General features: G+C 38.4%; 1 protein-coding gene and 1 long non-coding RNA gene across 2 annotated transcripts in view; both read right to left on the bottom strand.

The window, feature by feature from the left end:
- Positions 1–11,625, bottom strand: part of LOC113470344 — a 43,660-nt gene extending 32,035 nt beyond the window's left edge. Inside the window, 3 exon segments of the mRNA XM_026828714.1 lie at positions 16–187; positions 4,984–5,148; positions 10,896–11,625. Of these exon segments, the coding sequence (XP_026684515.1) occupies positions 16–187; positions 4,984–5,148; positions 10,896–11,090 (532 nt within the window). The 5' untranslated portion in view covers positions 11,091–11,625.
- Positions 11,626–11,737: 112 nt separating this feature from the next.
- LOC113470343 lies at positions 11,738–14,474 on the bottom strand. The gene is made up of 2 exons (XR_003393428.1): positions 14,274–14,474; positions 11,738–11,896 (listed from the first exon to the last, which is right to left on the bottom strand). It is a non-coding gene; the product is annotated as an uncharacterized LOC113470343 (long non-coding RNA).
- Positions 14,475–19,337: the final 4,863 nt, after the last annotated feature.

Here is a 19,337-nt window from a genome sequence, read left to right on the forward strand (position 1 = left end):
TCGCGATCAATTTACCTTTCTCGCTGTCATGCTCCTCACAGCTCGTCCCTTCGGAGGTGGACCGTACATCGTCTTCAGAGGAAGAGAAGGATCCCTGTTGGATGAGCTGGCTCTGAGTCATGCCGCCCGGTTTGGACGGACCGCCACTTCGGCGGTCTCGTTTCTTGTGGCTGAGGGCGGACGAGGACTAGGAGAAAGAGGAGGAAAGTTATGAACAATGAGGGAGAAGAGAGGCAAAGAGACCATGAAACAAGGATGGCAGGGGAAGAGAGGAAGGAGAAAGAAGAACAGAATAAAGGAAAGAGAGGACAAGAAAACAAAGACAAATGAAGAAGAAAGACGAGAAAAGGAGAGAGAAAAGGAAGAGGTAGATAAGGAATGGACAAAAGAGACAAAAAAAAGCAATACAAAATAAAATGGTGAACAGAAAGAAAATCACAAGACAAAAACAAGAACAAAACAAACAAAATAGATGATAATCATGGTTAAAAGAAAATAATATGAACATTACACATACCGATAGTGGCTGAAAATATTTGGAAAAATTCTAATGCAATATAATATTAGATAGGGGAACACGGGACGAAATGATACCCCGGGGCGAAATGATACCCCGGGGCAAAACGATACCCCACCCTTATTATGAGCCAGGAAGTGCTGAGCTCTCTTGGATGAACAGAGGTGTTCGAGTATTGTTGCCGCATTAGACCTGGATGAGTGGAGAAGAGAGAATGGACATGGTGAGAGGATAGCGTAGAAATTATGAGAGAAAAGCGTACATAATGTATCCAATCAATACACACAGGAGCCATTTGTTTCGCAACCGCAGTGTACAGTTGCATTAATGTTGCGAAACAAATGTTTCGAATGTTGAACAACATTCAAGACCATCAAGCGTGTCGGACGTCAAGATTTCGAAGCACCCCCCCCCCCCCGCTTAGGTAACGGCTAGATGTTCAAGGTACAAACCAAGCCATGAAATCGCTCATTGCGTTGGAAACGAAAGAACAAAAGAGAACGTCTAAGTACCTAAATCTTTGATCAAATGTCCAGAAAATTCCAAGTTTTTTTTTACGTTATGGATTTATTATTTTTAAATATCTACGTAATTTACGTACCTATCTACCTATTTGCATTATTCATTCGATTACACTTTGAAAGGTACAAAACATCAAGTAGTGTGCAAAACAGTGCAAACGTTCCCAGTTCCTATACATGATTACGGACGTGGTTATCTTTATATTAAAAGAGTCTTCAATAAAATTGTATCTACAATCTACTTATTTTAAAGCCCACAATTAATGAACCTTTCCATTATGATTCAGTGAGTCTGTAGGTTACTAAGTTACTACCTATAGATTTTCCATCATATAAGTAAGAAGTGTAAGAACAAAGAAAAGTCCTCGCGTTTTTTATATCTACTTTTCAAGAAAATTGTGTGCTTTTGGAAACTCCCAGAGTGGAAAAACATGCATTGGAATTTTGAATCGAATCATGTGCTTGACATGGTTATCTTTATATTAAAAGAGTCTTCAATAAAATTGTATCTACAATCTACTTATTTTAAAGCCTACAATTAATGAACCTTTCCATTATGATTCAGTGAGTCTGTAGGTTACTAAGTTACTACATATAGATTTTCCATCATATAAGTAAGAAGTGTAAGAACAAAGAAAAGTCCTCGCGTTTTTTATACATATCTACTTTTCAAGAAAATTGTGTGCTTTTGGAAACTCCCAGAGTGGAAAAACATGCATTGGAATTTTGAATCGAATCATGTGCTTGATTTTCCATCATATAAGTAAGAAGTGTAAGAACAAAGAAAAGTCCTCGCGTTTTTTATATCTACTTTTCAAGAAAATTGTGTGCTTTTGGAAACTCCCAGAGTGGAAAAACATGCATTGGAATTTTGAATCGAATCATGTGCTTGGTAAAACCGAATGAAATACGGATGGTGTGTTATCGGTCCAATATAATGCTTACTTGGTTAAGTACGTATAGGTAAGTATACGTAAGTTAGTTTCTAATCGTAATCGTATCTAAGGATAAAAGGAATCAGGATCAAAGGAATAAAGTTAGGGAGAGATGGACAGTTGAGAAGGCATCAGGAAACTTGCTTGACATGAAGAAGGTCCCAGGTGCGATGCCCGTTATCGAGAAAAATTTGTACTCGTTATGTATTTCAATGATTTCGACGGAAGGCATCAGGGGTTGCTGAGAGAAACTTGCTTGACATGAAGAAGGTCCCAGGTGCGATGCCCGTTATCGAGAAAAATTTGTACTCGTTATGTATTTCAATGATTTCGAGGGGGTTTACTGGTGTTCTCGTGTTGATCCAGCACCTAAATCAGATCAGATCGCTCATCTAATGAGAGACATATTAGGGGATGGGCATGCTAAGACACAGATCACTTGCGTCTAATGTAGCCGTAATATATAAAAAAGTTATTAAGTGATCTATGTACTACAAACTGTATGCCATTGATGTCAATAAAATTTACCATCTTTTACTAGGGATAAGTTAAAAAGATGGAGCTACTTATAAGACTACTTGCTCAAAGATCTTCAAAGAAAAGGGGAGAAAAATCCAATACTTTTTCATGACATTGTATAGGTTTCCTCTATACATCTAAGAAAAATATGGAGAGAAAAAAATGAACAATTTTGAGTAAAAGAATTGAAAATCTCTTTGCTAATTTTTTGGACATGTCATCAGCTTCCAACAGGGGTGTATGCATAATCATTTGACAAACAGTTCGGAAAGATTGGTGTGAGGAAAGAGTGCCTGAGGAAAACCCTAAGGAAAGATCGCTCAAACTTTCAAGAGCTGATAAATCTTGGTTTTCAGGACATCTTTTCAAAACTCGAAATCAGGACTATGCATACAATCCTAAACGAAAAAAAGTAATAGAGAATAAAATAAGTAAAATTGTCTAACTCCAATACTTCTGAGGTATCAGCACGCCTGCAGTCTTGTCGGACACCTAGAAACTTGAAAGAGATTGTCATTTGAAAAAGGTCACACACTTGTAATTGTTACCAGAGAACTTCAAAATAAAATAATAGAAAAACAAAATATTATCCGGCCCGAAGGACCACAAATTTTTTTGTCCTTTAGGCCGGATTATTTAATTTTATTAAAAAGAAAGTAACAGTAATAGAACATGGCATGGATATAGGTGGTACCAATACCACAAGATCCAGTTAATCCAGTTTAAGGACTTTAAGGATCATCAAATTACAAATGTGTGCTTTAGGGTGCTAGTCAGTGAAAGCGATAAATAGGTAATGGACGCAATTATTTATTTATTTTCTACCCACAATAATGTGTCCCAAATTTTGAATTACGTCCTGAAAGAGATGGCCATATTCCCTTTTCTAATAACCAGACAGCATTTATTTTATCGACATCCTCAAATCATATATTACACCATTAACCAGAAACACCAGAAAAATAAACAAAAAACAATTACACCGATAATAATAAAAACGGTAAGAATAATGTTAAAATTAAATTTCAACTCAAGGGGCGGGATTAATGCTTCAGGTATTCTCTTCCATCCAACGCCTAAAGTTTTCTTAAGTAAATACATAAGTGTTTAAAGAATAATGACATTTATAAAAATTTGCTTGCCTTCCGTGTTCGTGAGATAGACATCTCACGATTTTGGAAGGATTTTGGGGTTTATTGAATTGTATCAAATTGAAAATTACTGACTATCCCAGAAATGCCTTTTTGTCAAAATATCGCGGGCCGAATTGTAAAAATATCCGGCCCACGAAGGACCACAAAACTTTTGGTCTTTCGGGCCGGATCGCCTGTCTGGTTATTATCCCTCTTCCACACATCCTCTCGCGATCAATTTACCTTTCTCGCTGTCATGCTCCTCACAGCTCGTCCCTTCGGAGGTGGACCGTACATCGTCTTCAGAGGAAGAGAAGGATCCCTGTTGGATGAGCTGGTCTTCTTTCTATCTGTTTTAACTGAGTTCTAAAATGCTTGAAATTTGGTAGTATTTTCCTACTTGATTTTTTATAGGTTTATGATGTTTTTTCTTCTTATTCTTTCTTTACTTTTCTCGGCTCTTCTCTTCTCTTCTTTCTATCTTTTTTAAACGAATTCTAAAATGCTTGAAATTTGGTACACCTAGTATGTACTGTACAGTCATAGCAGATCATTTTATATCTACCTTTTTGTCGTCTTCTCTCCTCTATCTCTCTTCTCTTTTTGTCACGAAAACACGACTCCAAGTTCCCAAAAAAGTTGTAAAAATAACCAAACTTACTACTACATACGATGATCATTTGATTAATGATTATAGGTACCTAAAAACTACAGCTTTAGCTGTGACTTTGTTCAAATAATTATAGGTACCTAGTTGATTTTTTATGAAAGCCATGTATCTTTTAAATACGCAATGTGCAATGCTTGAATACGTCTTTGTCCAATTGTCCATCGACTTTGTTTGACCATTCATTGCGGGACCATAACACTCAGTGGGACCTCAAAAGTCACGCTATTTATTTGTCTTATTGTTACTGTGACCTGTGACAAGATTATTGTGACCTCAACACTCGCCTTATTTGCCCTTAGTGTAATTGTGACGTTTAACAAAGGTGTTCTGACCTCAACACTCAACCTAATTTGTCTCAGTCTCTCCGTGTGATCTCAACACACACCTTTTTGAAACTCAGTGTTATTGTGACCTGTGACGAGGTTTTTGTGACCATGTGACCTCAACATTCATCTTATTTGACCTCTGTGTGACCTGAATACTCAAATCGTTTCCCTTACTGCGATTGTGACCTGTGAAAAGGTTGTTGTGACCTCAACGCTCACCTTATTTGATCTCAGTTTCTCATTGTGACCTCAACACTCATTTTATTTGATCTCATATTGTGACCTGTGACAAGGTTGTTGTGAAATCAACACTCATCTTGTTGTGAAATCAACACTCGCCTTGTTGTGACCTCAACACTCACCTTGTTTGACCTCAGTGTGACCTTGCCGCCACACCGGGCACAGCACCGAATGTTGCAGTAGTTACACATGTGACCTACGCCGTCCGCGAATTTGGTTTTCAAACAGATGTGACAGGTGGCATCCAGTTCGACGCCGGCTTTCTTCTGCTGCTCCGAACCCGCGGCCTAGCGCTTACAAGGCAGACGCAGTACCAACTAAGCTAACTAGGCTGGCCATGGACGTCAAAATATTCGCGAAATGCAAAGTGCCAACTATGAAGCTCCTCTTCTGATTCGTTTCTGGGCCACTTGGGGTCGCCTGGGAACCTGGTTGCCTCTGTGGCCGAGAGGTCGAAGAGCACAGACTCTCAACCCGGAGGTGCTTGGTTCGAATCCCAGCCAAGGAAATTTTCTAAACTCCTCCGTTCACTGAACCAGACCCGGATCTGTTGATTGAACAAAAAGCGCTGTTTTGGAGAAAACGATCAAAAGTAGACTAGCATTAATTTGAAAAGAGTCAATAAGAGACTTCATACCCGGGGGTGGAGTTCCCTGTCAAATACTAATGAAAATAAACTATTTCCAGGGATATGTCAAAGCAAATCATTTTTTTAGCAACCTGGGTCCAAAATGTTGATATCTGAATGGAATAGTTTAGTTTTTTTCATAAACATCTCATAGCGTTAGCATAAGACCAGAGCAGAAATATTATCTCTGGGTATTCTACTTTACCTTTCCAGTTTGGGCCGTTTGTCTTCGAACATCATATCGGCTTCTATCTTCCGCATAATAGCGTCTCCCTGTGGGGTGCTATTCATGCCTTTGTTAATCCATTGTCCTGTCTTGGAGAGAAGCTCCTGCTTCTTCCGGCACAGGATACACACCCAGATCACCTGACGGGGAGAAAATAATGGGTGAGTTTAATTGTAAGAAGTATTTTATTTAGATTGTCAGCTAAAGCCAGCCACTCACTATCGGGTACACCTGATCAGTTCCGCCTGTCAGGTCTACCTGATGAGCACACTCACTATCAGGTAGACCTGACAGGCGGACCTGATCAGGTGTACCTGTTAGATCTACCCGATAGTGAGTGGCTGGCCTAAGGACCAGAAGTGATATTACGCTTAGACCTCGTTCCCACTTGTCGTTCGGCAAAAGAAATAGTGTCGTGTGCAGTGGGAACACTCATTTAAATTACATTGCCTACAGGACATTCGTAAAAAATCGGGTAAAACTCACAACAAATGGGAACGCGCTCTAACCTACTTTTTAAATCGATTTATGTCGGGATCTAGAAGTCGTAGAAGAAAAAGAAAAATTCCGTTGGTCCTCATTTTTCCTGCTCTATGACTTTGAAACATCACCCAAGCGCGACTGATATATTAGTGAGCTAAAATAATAATGAAAAGCGATAGAAAGGGTTTTACGAGGATAGGTTTGATAACTACCAAGGTCTTATCTTATCGTCCCAAAATCTAAGAGAGAAGGAAGACAGGATAGGGGAAAGCCAGCCGTTCCGAGAACGAACCTTAGTTATCTGTTTAGGATATAGTCTGCCCGGGTAGAAATGCAACCCGCAACCTAACACTTTACAAGGCAGGCACGCTACCCTCCAAGCTTTGTTGATTTAGACTTTTAGACTTTCTCCTTTAGGTAGTCCAACAAAAGATACGACAACCGACTTTACTAATACACGAGGTACCTATCTACCGATACGAGTACATGCAGGTACAGGGATTTTACTGAATTGCGAGTTGGGCTGTTGTCTCATGTGACTCCTTACGGTTTGTAATGGAACTAATGGAGGAGTTGCAATTGGGAAAATATTATTAATAAAAGGTCGATTCCTACGTTAAAAGTTGTGAAAAATCCAAATCTGAGGTCAAAACTCGGAAAAAGTAACTTTAAAAAGTCGAAAATTCAATTTTTAATTGCCGCTCTAATGAAAAAGCTCGAAGAGTTGTGACGTCAGATTTCACGTCAAAATGCGCAGAAAGGCTTGCGCACAAACAAACGAAGCGAGAGTCATGAATTATGACGTCATCGCCTACGGAAGCTTATGCCGTGACATCAAAGTTCACGATTTACCGGTATTTTTAAATCGATTTATCTCGGTATCTAGAAGTCGTAGAAGAAAAAGAAAAATTCCGTTGGTCCTCATTTTTCCTGCTCTAGTGCAACTGATCTATTGCGTAAGTAAGATGTACAAAGAAAAAAAGGAAGAAAAAGAAACAGTAATATTCATAATGGCAAAGATGATGTAATCTTTCATATCTTCCTCTTTTTTCTTATTCTTTCTTTCTTTTTGGAAATGATTCACAATTTTATCCTTTTCTTATTCTCTCTCTCTTTTTTTTCTTCAGAAATGAATCACGAAAAGTTCTGGCGACATTACAATGCAGAGGTCTGTCTGCTGGATAGAAATCTTTCATCTCTTGTATACAGGGTGTCTGGATACAAATCTTTCATCTCTTGTATACAGGGTGTCTGGATACAAATCTTTCATCTCTTATTACAGGGTGTAATATCAGCTTGGAAACTCAACAAAGGCATGGAATTTTGTCACTTGTTACATGCTTTTATTCAACTTCCATTATAGGTACATAGACCACGTAATGCCTACAGGAACATTTTCATCTGAAGCATTGTTTCTCAACAATTCAGAAAAGTCTTTGCAACAATCTGTTTTTTTTTTTTTTTTTTTCTTTTTTTTTAGTGTAGTGTGTAATTAAATGTAACTTTATTTAATGTTTATCAATATTGTGAAACACAAGTCAAACACAAAAAACTACTAGGTTTAATCTTAAAAGCTGCTCAACATTTTTTTAACTGTTGCGAAACGAATGTTTTCGGCGTGTACTTACTAGGATTAAGAATGCAATTGCCTTGTAAGCGCTAGGTTGCGGTTTCGATTCCCACCCGAAGCGGATTTCATCCTAAACAGATATAGTGTTCGTTCTTGGAACAGCTGGCTTTCTCCTATCCTGTCTTCCTTCTCTCTTCGATTTCGGGACGATAAGGCCTTAGCAGTTACAGTTCCCTCTGTCAAACCTCTCATATTATTTACACTCTGTATCGTCGTAAGGGCCAGCCGTTAGCGCGTTGTACTAGCACTCTGCACCCCTAGGTCGTGGGTTCGATTCCCACCCTGGGCAAATTTTTCTCAGAAGAAAAATTCGTTCTTGGAACAGCTGGCTATCATTCTTCTCTCCTCTTTTTTTAATACAGGTTTTGGACACAAAGCCCAAGGAAGCTCAACTTAATGAACTTTTGTAAATTTTTACATTTACACAAGTTCATTAAGTTGAGCTTCCTTGGGCTTTGTGTCCAAAACCTGTATTAAAAAAAAAAGAGGTTTGACAGAGGGAACTGTAACTTTACATTTAATGAACTTTTAATTTGATGACAAATGCACATCATGAAAAAATCTGGTGTGAACATCACACGACTTTCCTCATCCTATTGAATGATGCTTATTTGAGCGTTCTTTTACCCTAACTTTTACAATATCTCTAACAGTTTAGTCGGTATAGCTGAAAACCGCCAAAAAACGGTCGAAATCTGTCCAAAATGTTCTCGTGTTGATCCAGCACCTAAATCAGATCAGATCGCCCATCTAATGAGAGACATATTAGGGGATGAGCATGCTAAGACACAGATCACATGCGTCTAATGTAGCCGTAATATATAAAAAAGCTATTAAGTGATCTCTGTACTACAAACTGTATGCCATTGATGTCAATAAAATTTACAATTTACTACTCTTAGTGGTGCCCCTTTTAGAATAAATTTATTTAAAAAAAAAAAAAATATATTCTTTTTCATGAGGGAATCGAACCAGGGACCTCCGTGTTAGCAGGAAGACTGCGTTATACCACGCTAGACAGAGAGAGAAGTAGAAGGAAATGAAAATAGAATATAGACTCCTTGAGTTGAGGACTGGAGTGAGTGAGAGAGATAGGGAGAGAGAGAGAAGAGAAGAAAAGAGAGAGATGAGAAGAGAAAGAAGGACGGAGGAAGAAAGACAGAGAGGAGAAACGAGGAGAGAGAGAGAGAGAGGATTCTACTTTACCTTTCCAGTTTGGGCCGTTTGTCTTCGAACATCATATCGGCTTCTATTTTCCGCATAATAGCGTCTCCCTGTGGGGTGCTATTCATGCCTTTGTTAATCCACTGTCCTGTCTTGGAGAGAAGCTCCTGCTTCTTCCGGCACAGGATACACACCCAGATCACCTGACGGGGAGAAAATAAAGGTGGGTAAGTTTAATTGTAAGAAGTATTTTAGTTAGATTGTCAGCTAAAGCCAGCCACTCACTATCGGTTACACCTGATCAGTTCCGCCTGTCAGGTCTACCTGATGAGCACACTCACCATCAGGTAGACCTGACAGGCGGACCTGATCAGGTGTACCTGTTAGATCTACCTGATAGTGAGTGGCTGGCCTAAGGACCAGAAGTCATATTACGCTTAGACCTCGTTCCCACTTGTCGTTCGTCAAAAGAAATCGTGTCGTGTGTAGTGGGAACACTCATTTAAATTACATTGCCTACAGGACATTCGTAAAAAATCGGGTAAAACTCACAACAAATGGGAACGCGCTCTAACTGAAGGAATTAGATATGTGTATAGTGCTCATCAGGTAGACCTGATCGGTGGACCTTTTCAGCCGTACCTGTCAGGTCTACCTGATAGTGTGTGGCTGGCCCAAGTTTTATGACGTCACTTGGACACAAACCACCAACCTCCAGATCCGTGGACTCATCAGGTAGACCTGATCGGTGGACCTTTTCAGGTGTACCTGTCAGGTCTACCTGATAGTGTGTGGCTGGCCCAAGTTTTATGACGTCACTTGGACACAAACCACCAACCTCCAGATCCGTGGTCTATACGCACCATTGACCACTCAGGTTAGTGGGCAGGATTTACGGTTCATTGAGGTAACGGCCAGATGTTCAAGGTACAAACCAAGCCATGAAATCGCTCATTGCGTTGGAAACGAAAGAACAAAAGAGAACGTCTAAGTAAATCTTTGATCAAATGTCCAGAAAATTCCAAGTTTTTTTTACGTTATGGGTTATGGATTTATGGTAAATATCTACGTAATTTACGTACCTATCTACCTATTTGCATTATTCATTCGATTACACTTTGAAAGGTACAAAACATCAAGTAGTGTGCAAAACAGTGCAAACGTTCCCAGTTCCTATACATGATTACGGACATGGTTATCTTTATATTAAATAGAATAGAAGAATAGAATAGAATAATTAATTGTATTTATCAATAAGATTTTACAATTGGTTGGCATTTACAAAAGAATACTTATATGATAATTAAACTAGCTGAATTCCGTCGCTTCGCTCCGGAATCCCGCTAGTTCATCCCGAGGCATGGCCAAACTTGTGGAAAAGGCATGGATTTTTTGGCTTTATGGTTCTCTGGACAAAATTTGCACCACCATTTTCGTGATCCTGGTAAAAAGACCTTTAATTTAATATATAGGTCGACCAGGTTTGATATGTAGGTGACAGACAGACGACACCGAAGCGAATACAATAGTCCGTCCCTTATACCTTTTTATTACTACCTATTGTAATAATAAAGGAAGGACGGACTAAAAACTTAAAATATCTCATTTTGTATGAACGCCGAGAATCTTTTTGATTATGCAATATGCCACGCATGGTATAAATAAGCAGGGGAAGGAAAGGTTTAGCAAATACATCTATGGCAAAAGAATCTACATTCTACTAATCTACCTACTGTTTCACCAGCATTTGTCTCTTAAGACAGAAACACACTCCCATCACGTCACGTGAAAACATGTAGTTCAAAGTTTTTCCATAAGATTGTAAGTAATTTCGTTGTCCTGATCAAAATTACCTACAATCTAATAGGAAAACTTTGAACCACATGTTTTGACTTCACGTGACGTGACATGACGTGATGGTAGTGTGTTTCTGTTGCGCTCACCTCATGATCTCAAGCTCCCGTTCCTCTTCCTGTTTCTGTCTCATCATGACGGATTCGATGATCTGTCTCTCCTCCAAGGTCAAATGAGACAGGTCCGGTATAATGTCCGCATTAGTTTGAGCCATGCTTGTGACCATTCCTTCCGTCAGGCACATGCTCGACGCTGATTGGCTGAGACTCGGGACGTGCGGCAACACTGGATCCGACAGCTGGCAACCGGGCAGGTTTTACACATTTTACATTGGGGTGCGGCGGCGGTCCGGCGTCCGGCGAGAAACAGCGGCGTCTCCTTTTTCTTTGACGCTCCTTGTGTGTTCGGTTCGGAATGCGGGGGGTTTGAACTTGGCGCAGCTGTTTGCCAAATGTTTGTTCGGGAAGTGACGTGTTTTCTTGGCGTTTGTTGGCGCGCTGCCACGTATTTGTTTCCGGGATGCGGAGATTATTGACGCATCTCCTAGCTTTGTTTGCGCGTCACCAAATGTTTCTAGACTTTCTAGGGAGTGCGAAGGTTTTTAACGCATCTCTTCTCTTTTGCGCGTCGGAGATTTTTCGGAATACGAGCGGGCGCAGGTTTTTATCTTCTCTTTCACGCAGAGTTTTCTTTTAGGAATGTGAGCGGTTTTTAGTGGCGCGTTTTTAAGTTGGCGCCCTGGTCTGTTTCGGAATTCTGTAGGCGGTTGAGGCGGTCAGGATTGGCGGCTAAACCACATGGCGGCCGAAACTAGAACTCAGAACATTTCAAGTGTGATCTTAGATGATTCACGAGCCTGATTATAATTATGTTTATTATTATAATTATATGTTTTTTTAATTATATAATTTGAATATTTATTATTATAGTTATTTTTATTAGTGTTTCTTCCTATTTTACAATTGCTTTCTCTGTTTATATCTTCTTACTTCGTGGGTGTTATGTTACATTGGTGGACTAGGAGGGGGTCAAAGTCATTTGGAAAGCACCCTGAAAGAAGACCGAATTTCTAAGTGGTTACTTGAGAGACTTAATGGAACAAGTCAATATGTATAAGAATAAGAACTATGTTTTGAAAGCTGAACGAAAAGAAGACCAAATTCCTAAGCCCAAAACGATCGCTCTAGCTAGGGCTGATTCGAGAGCCTGACGAACAACGCCGACCCCGTCTGTACACGGGAAAAGGCGAAGAAGAAGGACTAAGGAAGAGAATGGGGACTAAGGGGACTAAGGACTAAGGGGTTGGATGGAAGAGAATGCCCTAGGCATTAATCCCGCCCCTGAGTTAGGATTTTTCATTTTTTTTTTTTTTTTTTTCTTGGCGTTTGTTGGCGCGCTGCCACGTATTTGTTACAGGGATGCGGAGATTAGTGACGCATCTCCTAGCTTTGTTTGCGCGTCACCAAATGTTTCTAGACTTTCTAGGGAGTGCGGAGGTTTTTAACGCATCTCTTCTCTTTTGCGCGTCGGAGATTTTTCGGAATACGAGCGGGCGCAGGTTTTTATCTTCTCTATTAACCTATCGTTGATTTAACCTTAGGTTAACCTATAACTTTAACTCTAGGTTAACCTATCGTTGATTTAACCTTAGGTTAACCTATGACTTTAACCCTAGGTTAACCTATCATTGATTTAACCTTACGTTAACCTATAACTTTAACCCTAGGTTAACTTATCGTTGATTTAACCTTAGGTTAACCTATGACTTTAACCCTAGGTTAACCTATCGTTGATTTAACCTTAGGTTAACCTATCACTCTGTTTGCCTGGTTTTATTTCTACTCAGTTTTGCACTCACGAGGCTAAGTGCACCTCAAAGGAGCAATCAGCGTACACCCTTATGGCCTCAGATTCAGATTTTTTTCTTGTGAAGGGAACATTTGATTCATGATCTGTGTCGTAGCATGGCCATCCGGTAGTAGGTATGTCCCTCAGTCATTTTTTGGTTCCATAATTTTTGGTAGAAAGGAGACTAAGGAGAGATGTATATAGAGAGGGTAATTTGGTTGGGTAATTGTTGGCCTTATGATATAACGTTATATCGTAAGGCCAATAATCACCCAACAATCGATGTTGTTAGGGAATACTATAATACATGTTCGTGACGAAATTTCTGTAGGTCACCCATCTGCTGTGGATGTTCACGGAAAAAAAACAGCGTAGAAGACAAAATTTCATAGCAAATATCAATAACGATCTAAGCGTAGGTAACGATTTAACCCTACGTAAACCTATGACTTTAACCCTAGGTTAACCTATCGTTGATTTAACCTTAGGTTAACCTATAACTTTAACTCTAGGTTAACCTATCGTTGATTTAACCTTAGGTTAACCTATAACTTTAACCCTAGATTAACCTATCGTTGATTTAACCTTAGGTTAACCTATGACTTTAACCCTAGGTTAACCTATCGTTGATTTAACCTTAGGTTAACCTATCTCAAGTTGTTGAAGACAGTTTTCTAACTTGATTTTCCCAAAGTGCGATGTAAAGACCAATCTAAAATCTAAAGAACTCATGTATTGACGGAAATTGGCGGAAAAAAGGTCCAAATCAACCTTGTATCAGGCGAAATGTCGAATTCACCCGTACCGACAATGCCTAATTGAATGAAAATGGACGTACAAAACGGACCGTCTGAGAAGAAATCAAACTGAAATGCCTGTTTTTCCTGCTTCCCAAATCATTCCGCAATCAAAAAATAAGTTATCTTACAGGAAATTTCGGGAATTCCTTCAAGAAAATGCCCCCAAATCAGTAAATTTTGTTCGAAAAAAGGAAGAAATTTTTTTCGAAAATTCGCCATTTTATTTTTTCTTCAATGGAACATCATGACGAGGGGGAAATGTTTTTCTTCGCCTAAATATAAAACATTCTAATCCCCCCGCGCCACAACCCCACAACGTTTCGTGGAAGGAAAAATCAATCAAAATTAAATGTGTAAAAATTTCAAGAGGTCCTGTCTTTTATGTCTGGAAATTCAAGGAAAAATTAGTCGAAAAATGGAAGATTTTGACGGGGAAAAGCGGAAAATTTTGACTGGAAAATGGTATGGAGGTCATGAGAAACTTACGATCTCCTAGGAAAAATTAAAAATGAAGTCACAAGTCGATTTCACATTTCCAGTACAAAAAGGGCATTTGGATTTGGAAAAAATAGGTTTACAAACATGACAAATTACGAAATGGGGTTAAAGCAAACTTATTATCAATTAAAAACACGGAAAAATACATTGAGGGTAAGAGATACAAAAATCCAAGGGTTTTTTCCACACAGAAATCCAATGGGCTTTGTAAAAGTTCACAATTTTCTCTAGGAAAAAAAAGTAGGGGATTCTAAAAAGCACAGAAACACAAGTCACATTACCTGCGGTTTATTTTTACACGAAAAATTACACTGTAGAAATGCACGAAATTGTTTCTATTTTTTAAAAAAGGACTTATCTAGGGAATTTTTTTATACATTTAAAAAATAATTACAAAAAAAGAGCACCCCCTTGTTTTTTTTTTATTTAGAAATAAAGAATACGCCCCGAAATTTTTAGTCGAACTGAGTCGCGCTTCCCGATCAAGGATTTTCACATTTTTCCTTCACGCCACGAAAATTTTCCTCTTGGGGAAAAGTCGACGTGCCCGTACCCTGGTGGTGAAAATTGGAATCGGGTTCAAAGTTGAGCGAACGGTGCTGCTATCTACCGGACTATCGGAGGAAACTGATCGAGAAAAGTTGGAAAGGAGGTGGGAGCAAGTTTTGAAAAGTAGGTACGTAACGGAAATTGGCGTTCCTGTGATTTTTAAGTGAGATATAAGAGATGTTTTTTTTTTCTTTTCTTTCTTTTTGTAAGCACACACAAAATAGTAAAAACTTTTTTTTAAATAGGTTTGATAAAGGGAACTGTAACTTTTACGGTAGGGGCTTTTGAGAGAAATAAGAGTAGGTCAATTGTTCTTCAGTTTTTTTCCATTTGAAAAATTCACAGTGGTTGTTAAACTCTTTGAACTCTGAACTGACAAGATTGAATAGAAGACGACTGATGCATTCCAACCATTATGGTCTATCAAATCAATTTGAGTGGAAAACAGGACAGAGCAGCCATTGGAGTGTCTTTTGAGGTTGTCCTTTCTTGAAAAAGATTTCCCATATTCATTGCAAGTGAATTTACTCACAGTTTCATCAGAGGGAGGCTTCATAGAACAAAGCTTGTGATGTCAACTCATATTTGACACCTCCATTAGCTTTCCACAGAACTCACACAGCTTCATCTTCCTTGAACTGATCTCGTACCAAGACAGACACACGTTAGATACCTCAAACAAGTCAATCCAGCAGGGACTATAGAGACATTGACTTGATGACAGTAGACAAAAAAGAGTAGGTACTTTATAGTAGGTAACAGAAACACTCACTTGTGACTTGAATTAGCGCAAGAATAAAAAGAGGTTGAGAAAACCAAAAGAAAACTAATTATTAGGTAAGTACCTACGAAAAACGAAACTTTACTTCTAATTCTTCAAAAGTTGAAAGTTGTGAGGTCTTGAGAAACAGAAATTTTTTTTTATAAAAATTACAAGTCAAAAAATCAAAAATAAACAAAGAATTTATGGTGGGAAAAGGGACGTTTTATGAAAAGTAAAATCCCATCCCCCTACTGTTGTCGTGGGATTTTTCTCGAAAAATCTCGTCCTCAACACGCTCCCCTGTGCTAGATCCGGAAAGGAGGTGGGAGAAAGTTTTGAAAAGTACGTACCTAACGGAAATTGGCGTTCCTGTGATTTTTAAGTAAGATGTAAGAGACTTTTTTTTTTTTTAAGCACACACAAAATAGTAAAAACTTTTTTTAAATAGGTTTTATAAAGGGAACTGTAACTGCTAAGGCCTTATCGTCTCGAAAGTGAAGAGAGTAGGAAGACAGGATAGGAGAAAGCCAGCCGTTACGAGAACGAACCTTATCCGTTCAGGATGAAATCCGCCCCGGGCGGGAATCGAACCCGCGACCTAGCACTTACGAGGCAGACGCATTACGAACCAATCTAACTAGGCTGGCTCCAACACAACTTTAAATAAAATGAAAGATACAATTCAGGTTTCTCCTAAAGACTTTATTACATAAAATCAGCCTTACATGGCTAAGAAGCAGTCATCAGGTAGAAACACACTGCTATCACGTCATGTCACGTCACGTGAGCTCATGGGAGTCAGAAAGATGTGTTTCAAAAGTTTTCCCATAATATTGTCATGATAGCCACACTGCCCTCACGTCACGTGAGGTGATAGTAGTGTGTTTCTACCTTTATCATCTTAAACAATGTTTAGTTTTTTTTTTTATTTTTTTTTTACATTCTTTTCAATGCAAACCGTACAATCATTGTACTTTTTCAATCCATTAAATAAAGAGTTCAAATAAACAGTTAATAATGGTACTTAATGAGTAAGCTCAAAAGTAGGTCAAAGGAAAAAAGCAATCGCATGATTGCTTTTTCCTTACTCAAGTTGTTGAAGACAGTTTTCTAACTTGATTTTCCCAAAGTGCGATGTAAAGACCAATCTAAAATCTAAAGAACTCATGTATTGACGGAAATTGGCGGAAAAAAGGTCCAAATCAACCTTGTATCAGGCGAAATGTCGAATTCACCCGTACCGACAATGCCTAATTGAATGAAAATGGACGTACAAAACGGACCGTCTGAGAAGAAATCAAACTGAAATGCCTGTTTTTCCTGCTTCCCAAATCATTCCGCAATCAAAAAATAAGTTATCTTACAGGAAATTTCGGGAATTCCTTCAAGAAAATGCCCCCAAATCAGTAAATTTTGTTCGAAAAAAGGAAGAAAGAAGCGGGCAAATTTGAAGTTGATAAAGAGAGAAGACAGAAAAGAAGACACAAGGAGAGAAATATAGAAGAAGAGAGAGGGAGAAGGGAAGGAAAAAGAGATAGAAAAAGATAGGGGAAGAGGAGGGAGAGAGATAGAGGGAGGGAGAGGGAATGAGGAGAGAAGTAGAGGAAGAGAGAGGAGAAATAACAAAAATAAAAGAAACCATAATACAATTATTAGAGAAATTCCTTTAAAAATGTCGCCTTTAAAGGATATACCTATGCGCAATGGGGGACAGTACTATGCTGTCCCCAATGGAAAGTTCACATTTTCACCACCAGGGGGCGTCGAGTTTTCATTCAAGCTTTCTGCTTTTTCTCTCTCTCTCTCTCTCTCGACCCAATATAACGCGAACGAAAATTGAGAGAAGAAAAAAGCAAGGAGAAACCCCACCTCTCTCTCTCTCTCTCTCTCTCTTTTCCTCTTCCCCTCCTTTTCACTCTCTCTCTTTCTCTCAGATGTTTTTCTCCATAGAGCGCAGTACCGTGCCACATGCGAAAGAGAGAGGAGGGGGGGGGAGATATTTTCCACCAATCAGAGCATACTTACGTCATTGGGTACCATATCGATTCGTACGAGAAAAAGAGATAGACAGTAGGGAGAGGGGAGAAGGAGGGAGAGAGAAAAAGTACGAGAGGGAGAGAGAGGAAAAGGAAGAAGCGGGCAAAGGTAAAGTTGATAAAGAGAGAAGACAGAAAAGAAGACACAAGGAGAGAAAGGAAGGAGAAGAGAGAGAAGGAGACAGGGGAAGGACAAAGGAGCTAGAAAAAGAGAGAAAGGAAAAGGAAGAAGCGGGCAACAACGTTTCGTGGAAGGAAAAATCAATCAAAATTAAATGTGTAAAAATTTCAAGAGGTCCTGTCTTTTATGTCTGGAAATTCAAGGAAAAATTAGTCGAAAAATGGAAGATTTTGACGGGGAAAAGCGGAAAATTTTGACTGGAAAATGGTATGGAGGTCATGAGAAACTTACGATCTCCTAGGAAAAATTAAAAATGAAGTCACAAGTCGATTTCACATTTCCAGTACAAAAAGGGCATTTGGATTTGGAAAAAATAGGTTTACAAACATGACAAATTACGAAATGAAGTCACAAGTCGATTTCACATTTCCAGTACAAAAAGGGCATTTGGATTTGGAAAAAATAGGTTTACAAACATGACAAATTACGATATGGGGTTAAAGCAAACTTATTATCAATTAAAAACACGGAAAAATACATTGAGGGTAAGAGATACAAAAATCCAAGGGTTTTTTCCACACAGAAATCCAATGGGCTTTGTAAAAGTTCACAATTTTCTCTAGGAAAAAAAAGTAGGGGATTCTAAAAAGCACAGATTCGCCATTTTATTTTTTCTTCAATGGAACATCATGACGAGGGGGAAATGTTTTTCTTCGCCTAAATATAAAACATTCTAATCCCCCCGCGCCACAACCCCACAACGTTTCGTGGAAGGAAAAATCAATCAAAATTAAATGTGTAAAAATTTCAAGAGGTCCTGTCTTTTATGTCTGGAAATTCAAGGAAAAATTAGTCGAAAAATGGAAGATTTTGACGGGGAAAAGCGGAAAATTTTGACTGGAAAATGGTATGGAGGTCATGAGAAACTTACGATCTCCTAGGAAAAATTAAAAATGAAGTCACAAGTCGATTTCACATTTCCAGTACAAAAAGGGCATTTGGATTTGGAAAAAATAGGTTTACAAACATGACAAATTACGAAATGGGGTTAAAGCAAACTTATTATCAATTAAAAACACGGAAAAATACATTGAGGGTAAGAGATACAAAAATCCAAGGGTTTTTTCCACACAGAAAGCAAAAACACCACGTGGTATATTGACATGAAAATTGAAAAAAAAAAAAAAAGAGGATATTAATTAATTATTGTAAAAATATAACCTCTCACTAAGGTATTAAAATTAAATCACAAATACATGAAAATTACGAACATAATAATTACAAGAAGCAATAAAAACTCATCTTGTATTTCAAATCAAACACTCTATCCCTTACCGATGATTTTTTTTTTTTTTTTTTAATCCATTATTTAAACCGGAAAAGGGTCTTTATTTCAGCAAGTGTCTACAGCAGTGAGACTCTTCTTATCCAAAGAGTTCCAGATGTGCCTCTAGTTGTCAGTTTCAGATATATGTATAATACATCATTATTATTTCGCAAAGTATTTCCAATGATTTAACCCTACGTTAAACTATAACTTTAACCCTAGGTTAACCAATTGTTGATTTAACCCTACGTTAAACTATAACTTTAACCCTAGGTTAACCAATCGTTGATTTAACCTTAGGTTAACCTATTATTACTTTAACACTAGGTTTACCTACTTTAACCTTAGGTTAACCTATAATTTTAACCTTAGATTAACATATTATTACTTTAACCCTAGGTTAACGTATTATGATTTTTTGGCCTTTGAGTGGTAGTAAAGGTTTCCAACTGCTCTTTGAAACATATTATAGGGTGTTCAAAAGAAAGTTTTACGCACCACTTGTGATACAATTTATTGATACACCCAATATTTTGTTTACAAGTCTTC

The sequence above is a fragment of the Diaphorina citri genome, unplaced genomic scaffold (genome assembly GCF_000475195.1).
Source record: "Diaphorina citri unplaced genomic scaffold, Diaci psyllid genome assembly version 1.1 scaffold1528, whole genome shotgun sequence".
In the NCBI taxonomy this organism is placed as follows: domain Eukaryota; kingdom Metazoa; phylum Arthropoda; class Insecta; order Hemiptera; family Psyllidae; genus Diaphorina; species Diaphorina citri.